Source organism: Dendrobium catenatum, unplaced genomic scaffold, assembly GCF_001605985.2.
Source record: "Dendrobium catenatum unplaced genomic scaffold, ASM160598v2 fragScaff_scaffold_1638, whole genome shotgun sequence".
Taxonomy (NCBI): Eukaryota; Viridiplantae; Streptophyta; class Magnoliopsida; order Asparagales; family Orchidaceae; genus Dendrobium; species Dendrobium catenatum.
Genome location: NW_021320100.1, coordinates 2081494 through 2088559, shown reverse-complemented (window position 1 = coordinate 2088559; position 7066 = coordinate 2081494). Strand labels below are relative to the sequence as shown.

The 7066-nt window shown below is 33.0% G+C and overlaps 1 protein-coding gene across 1 annotated transcript; it reads right to left on the bottom strand.

The window, feature by feature from the left end:
- Positions 1 to 597: 597 nt before the first annotated feature.
- On the bottom strand, positions 598 to 6647 carry LOC110104633. Its single transcript, XM_020833823.2, has 3 exons — positions 6436 to 6647; positions 2243 to 2486; positions 598 to 1324 (listed from the first exon to the last, which is right to left on the bottom strand). Exons 1-3 carry the CDS (start codon positions 6541 to 6543, stop codon positions 996 to 998), a joined length of 681 nt encoding a protein of 226 aa, XP_020689482.1. The 5' UTR covers positions 6544 to 6647; the 3' UTR covers positions 598 to 995.
- Positions 6648 to 7066: the final 419 nt, after the last annotated feature.

Here is a 7066-nt window from a genome sequence, read left to right as displayed (position 1 = left end):
TGTTCAATGTAGAAATGCTCTCATTTATAATTTTCAATTTTGGCTTAGAAAAGATATCTCTGTATTGTTTTCTCTCTCGCTTCATATTCCTAATTAAAATTATTTATAACGAGCTAAAAGTCAGAAAAACATAATAAGATTTTTGTACGAGTAAAACCTCATACTCAGCTTGTTAATGACTCAAAAATAAAATTTGGTTGCATAAATATTTTTACCTGTAATAAACTTTGCAACATATTTAAAAAATAAATAAATAGTTAGCATATTTTTTAATTATTATTATTAATATAGGCATATAAAATCGAATTAAAAAAAAAAAGACTTAAATTTTAATTTAAAAAGAATTTATAAATTTAAGTGTTGTTTCATAACCCTAAATTTATGTATATAATATTTGTACGTAAACATATAACACTTTTTTCTGCATTTTCAGTAGAAAATTCTGACCTAAATTTCCCACCAAAAAAATCATTTTTAAAATATTGATTAACCTATTGGTTTAATATTGATGTAAATACCTTGTTTTTTTTAAAACATAAATACACAATAAATTAAAAATATATGAATATCTTCAAATCAAAATAAGTATATAAAAAATATTGCTCAAATGAATATTGTCCACAAAAGTTGCAAATTACAGGTTGACCCACTAATGTTCAAGAAAATGTACAGCAGCACCTCTAATATAGGCTAATTAAGGCAAGACTCGAACTCAAAACCTCTTAATTGATAGTCAAAGATCCTAACCAACAGATCAAAATGATCCGCATCTATAATTGCTTCAATGTGTACATACAAACTTCAAGCTCACCAAAAAAAAACCTTTAATTAACTCTGGTGAAGAAGATCTTGGAGCTGAACAAAATAGCTCAATAGATTGATTTCCACTCTTAAATTAAAGGAGGTTTATGGAGTAAAATACCTTATCAAAATGGTTGAGCATCATCTTCTTCACCAATGGGAGGCCAAAAAAAATAGAAAATTGGATGATTTTATCACCACATTATAGTGGAGTTGTTCTGCAGGAGCTGTGGAGTCATGCAATGTTGTTGCCATTGTTGATTGCCTTGAGCTCCAACACCAGAAATATCAGATTCACTGTTCTCCTCTTCTATTTCCATAGATGTATGAGCTGCTTCTGCTTCCATTTGTTCTTCAATTGGCTCATTTCCAGAAGCCAAAGCTTCCATTACTTGTCGAGTTACAGAGACATGAGATGGAACCCAAGGAACCACAGCTAAGCATTTATTAGTTGGTGATTGCAGATCTTCCTCGCGTTGTTCTTCAACTAGCATGTTAGGGTTTCTTGGCCAGAATGCATAATCTGTACTTAATGATATCAAGTAGGCAATATTAGTTCAGTAAATCATACCAAGTTATGATTGTTGTGACAAAAAGGAAAGAAGATGACCATTCAATGGATTCTTTTTATAAGAAATGAGATGGAAGTTTGCCAACAGTGAGAGACGACAAAGTTGATTAGACAAAAAATTTTAACATCTTGTAGCATGAAAAATCAAAAGGCCTTCACTAGGGCTGTCAAAATTAGGTCACGGGTCGAATTCGGGTCCAACCCGAAACTGACCAGACACTGTTTGACCAGACCCGAACCCGGGTCGGTTTTCCGAACCTGAACCCAACCCTCTTCGGGTATGTTTACTAAATTTTTTTTATTTAATTCGATTTATTTAAACCTAAATCAAATTAAGGTAAGATTTACTTCAATCAATTTAAAATAAATCAAGCTTAATTTAATTTGGGCAACAATGCTTATTATTTTTTAGAAATATCATTTACTTATTTTATAACAATTATTTTAAAATCCTCATAAATTAATTAAAAACGGATTAAACCGGGTTGATTTCTGATTTCCGGGTCAACCTGAACCCGACCCAGTTTTATAAACGGGATAGTCGGGTATAGGGTTGGGTCAATTATTGACACCCCTAACCTTCACTTAAACGGTACATAGAGTCTTTAATTTCTAACTTAGAATTCTAGGCATTAGTCACAGTAATGATGAATTTCTAAATATCTAAATAAATTTAATATATGTAATTGACTTTGGGCCCACCTAATGAAAATATAAAATAAATTTCTACTCTTAAAAAATAGTAATTTCAATATAAGTAATATGGAAATATGGCGTAAGAAGGAAGCCAAGATAACTAGTGCAAGGGTTAAACAAAAAAAAAAAGGGAATACAAAAATATATAATGAGAAGGATTCAGGATGTACTTACTCTTGAGACAAGTGATCAGTTTTGGGTTAATTTTTAAAGAAGAGGCAAACTGCGCATCTGGAGGTTTATACATAACAAGAGCTCTTTCTTCATTGAATGTGGAAGGCGAAACAGCTTCAGTTAATCCTGACCTCTCATCCAGCACAGCACTGCACATTTCTTCATCGGGCAGTAGTCCTTTTCCAAGCACCGAGGTGGTAAATGGTGGTTCAATCTTGTCGGAGATCAAAGGCAATTCAGCATCCTTATACATAAATCAAAACAGAAAACTAATCAACTTAATAATTAGTGCAATCGGTTGCTTCAGCAGGAAAACATCAAATAAGACCATTAAGATTTTGTTTGGGATGACTTTCTTATTGCTTCTTAAAACGACTTTTCAGTACAAAAATTAAAATTTTTATACTAAAAAGCCACTTAAAGAAGCAAAAAGAAAGCTGTCCCAAACGAAACCTAAATCATCATATCAGCCATTCAATATAAAATATCATATCATACAATTGCAGAAAGAAGTAAGAACTTCTCATCCTAAACAAAACTGCTAAAGAGAAGGTATGCCACACAAAGATCCTATTTTGCTGGAAAATAAATTCTCCTCATTTGACCGATAAGCCTTGATCAAGAACGAGCATATACAGATGATGCTTCCATTTAGATCAAATCATAAGAAAGAAACTAATCATAGAGATCCACAAAAAGAGTCATGACATCTATTTTAAAATCAATAAAAAAAGAGATTTATTTCATATCTAGAAGGTGGGTTACTTGGAATAATCTAGACACGAGACTTCTTCAAAATTTCCAACAGAGTTTCATGAAACTTGATATAATCGAAAGCAGGAAGATTGGACAATGATTACTTGTTAGTTGTCTAAAATCCCTCAAAGTTCCTCTTGTAATTTACAATGCACATAGCTATTATCAAGCTGTTCTGGTCCATGGATGATCTTTTGAGCTCCAAAAAATAGCCAAGCGAGTCTGTGTCAAGTTTATTCATTGGTTTATAAGCAAACCTCAAAGTCATACCAAAAGATTCTCGCCACCAACCCCATCAGGTTTTGATTGCATGGACTAAAATCTGATCTGGGACACACGAAATGGTTGAACAACTGAGGTTGAATTGGGCTTAAGAACAAGAAACAAAGATCGTACCTAGCCAGTCTCCTCAATGATCTTCACGCATTTCAATGAGAGCTTCAACCTCTGCTGTTTTGCAAGCTTGTTAATAACCTGAAGTACATCAAATTGAAAAGCTCCTTTGTGGATCCCTTCAAGCTCACCACATACCAAAACCATCAACAACATCCTATGACTGCAGCCCACATGCAAACTTCACAATGGCTACTTGAAAACTAGTCAATGATCTTTAAGCTTCTCTGAAATCTCCTTATCTCATCGCAAGGTAGAGTAGAATCATTGTTGTATCCTGGTCTAGTATTTCTCCAAAATAAGTTTCATTCATAAATCCTAAACTCAAGGCTGCTTTGAATGAGACAACTACTACGGCTTCTCTAGACTACGACAATGATGTGTTACAAATCGATGGCGATAGTCGTTGCTTCAGGATTGACTTCCCATATTTTTGTCGTTGCCATAAACTCTATTACTCTTGCCTTTTGCATTTTTTGCGAGGTTAAAGGTTGGAATGAGTTAATAATCACAAGAAGTGAGAGTAGTTAAATGAGTTGAAATCCTAATATATCTAAAAAAATCTTTAAACAAAAAATAAAATAAATAAATCAGTAAACCAGATAAATAAATAAAAAAAACTAAAAAAAATAACCAAACAAAGTGAAATGCTCCACATGCACCATATGCTATAGTGTATATAACCATGCTGTTTTGTTTTGTTGTGAAATAGATGGAAATAAATAAGTAGAATTCAAGTTGGATGGTTGAAGTGGAAGAATGCATCGGGCATGTCGTTTGATAGAAAAGTACCTCTCAAACATAAGGAAAAATTCTATAAGATAGTGATGAGACCTGCAATGCTTTATGGTGCCGAATGTTGGCCATTAAAAGATAAGCATAAAATTAAGTTAAGTGTTGTAGAGATGGGGATGCTCAGGTGGATGAGTGGCTTCACTTTTAGAGACAAAATACAAAACGAGCATATTCATGAAAAGGTTGGAGTAACTCCAATGGCAGATAAAATTAGAGAGAGAGAGTCACCTTCGATGGTTTGGCCACATGCAACGTCGGCCTTCTGATGACACGATTAGGAGAGTAAATTTATTAGATTTGGCTTATGTTAAGAAAGGTAGAGATATACCTAAAAAGATTTGGTTAGAAAATATCATAAATGATCTTTCTTTATTAGATTTAAACGAAAATTTGACTCTTAATAGAATACAATGGAGAAAAAAGATTTATGTAGCCGACCCCACGTAGTGGGATAAAGGCTTGATGTTATTATTGTTACAGTTGTGCCTTATAATGCTAATGATGCAAGAAAATATATATTATAGAGATCATTGTCGTGTGTGTGTGTTATTGAGCCGATATGTCAACATGCAATTGAAATTCTTGTAAATTATCTACATGGCTATTGAAGGATATCACAATGATCCAATGGTTATCACAATCAGTCAGAAAGGATTGTTCATATAGTTATATAAATATGTTGTAATTGATCTACATGGATATCTAGAGATATTTAAGTCAATCTAGATTGACAGCGAAAAGAGATTAAAATTGAACTAGATGACTCTATAAAGTGGTTGGAATTGACTAATGTGGCTATTTAAAGACTCTATATTTGATCTAAATGTCAATGTAAAGAGGTATTGATTGATGTACATGGTTACCTAAAGAGATCACAATTAATATACACGAGTATCTATAAATAATTGATTTACATAGCTAAGTTAATCTAAAGAGATCAATGTTGATCCGTGGCTATCTAAAGAGTTCAAAATTTATCCACATGGTGACCACAGAGTATGAAATTGATTCATATGGTGAATAAAACAGCTTCGAATATCTAATAAAAATAATAAATGACATAGATGAATACATAGAAAGACCAAGACTAATAAATATGCAGAATTTATCTACACAAATACCTAAAGAGATAAAAGATAATTTCTCGATGTAACTTACAATGAGATCAGATACAATTTATATGGCTCTGAAGAAATTCGATTTGACAGTACAATTTGTTAAAATATAAGTAATAATCAATGTCTTCTAAAGAGATCACAAATGATCCATGTAATTCACATTTTACAACAACATTCCCATTTAAGTGTCATTAAAGAGCAAACTGTTAGAAGCATTAGGAATATATAGCATTCCATTTTCCTGTATTCGAATATTTTTTGTGTTGGATTTGAAGTAAAGGAAAAAAAAAAAGTAAAAATTTGAGAGGTTAGAAATACCACAACACCTCAATTTTCCCTGCATTTGGAAATAGCCTAAATCAGTTGATTTCCAGATCTCAAGCCGCATAACCTTCATCGATCGCACTGCCTCATTCTCTCCGTCCCTCACTCGTGTCCTAGCCACTCAATTGAATAGCTGCTAGGACAAGTAATTCATAGATTTCTGAAATGTCACAACAATAATAATTTCTAAATGCGTAGAATTTTCCCTCTTATTATTCATTTACAAATGCCTCTACATCTGGCAAGCAAGGAAGACTATCCTAGCTCCATTTTGAAGATCTTCTTTCGAGTACTCTTTCTAGCTCATCTCTCTTACCGAATCCTTCTCTATAACTCATTCTAAAGCCTAGAAGAGAAAAAAAGCTCATTCCTCTCTCCCTCTTCTCTCTTCTCACAAACTCTAAGTTGAGCAATGAGAGAACCCGCAAAGCAAATCCAGTGATGGTTCTCTTGTATCCAAAACGACTTTATTCCTCTCTTAAAACAGTAACCTCTTTGGTGATATCCTCCACTTCTCCATCATCCACCACATATCAGTGAATCGTAACGGAAGCCCTAATAAACTTCAGTGACGGCCCTCACAGTATCATCGGCAAGGCAGTAATCCACAGCCAAAACCCGATAACAGAGTGAACACAAGCATAAAATAGACAACTAAAAAGCTACAAATCAAAACCCTCACATCTGGTTCAAATTAACAAGCAAATTTCACATTATGGCCTTCATCTTCTTTTTTTTTGCAGGCCGATTTCATGAAATCGGTTAAAACCCCATAAGAAACGAAAAGATCTAAAAGAGAAGTATTACCAGCCTCCGAATCTTCGTAGCCGGTGCAGAAAACAATAAATCGGAGAAATCGCCGTAGACCTCATCCAAATCTTTCCTCTTCATCTTCCCCGACACGTAACTCGCCATTTCCAGCTACACAGAAAAAAGCCCTAAAGCAGAATCACCGGCACATCTCCAAGATCCTCCATCCTTCCCTCCCTCTCGTTAGAGCAGGTCCGCTACCCGAGAAAACGAGAAAAGCAGAGGCGAATTGTTGGGCCGTTCCCACTTTTATATTTCCTCCTCTATATATAAGCCTTTAAAATAAATTAACTTGAATTGAAGTAATTAATATTTTTTAATTAATTTATATAATAATTATATATGGTCTGAAAAAATTTATTAAAATTTAAAAAGGTTCAAAGATACTAATACTTTTATTATTATAAATTATTTAAAGATTATGATGAGGAAAGTAAATATTTGCCAAAATTATTATTATTATAACTTGGCTTGAGATGGTTTTCTAATTTTTAAAAAATATTTTTAAATGTGATAAATTAGATTGAGAGGGTGATCTCCTAAGTAAAATATTAGATTATGAGAGTTTTATATTATAATTAGCTTCTAAATTTTAGTAAATTCATTTAGCTAGAAGAGAAAAGTTTTT

Bases quoted from the DNA above. Each gene is read 5' to 3' on its own strand.
- LOC110104633 (XM_020833823.2), bottom strand. From the start codon at position 6,543: ATGGCGAGTTACGTGTCGGGGAAGATGAAGAGGAAAGATTTGGATGAG. The intron at 2,487-6,435 runs GTAATACTTCTC...TTTATGTATAAG, and splicing joins CTACGAAGATTCGGAGGCTG to GATGCTGAATTGCCTTTGAT. The intron at 1,325-2,242 runs GTAAGTACATCC...CATTAAGTACAG, and splicing joins ACTGATCACTTGTCTCAAGA to ATTATGCATTCTGGCCAAGA.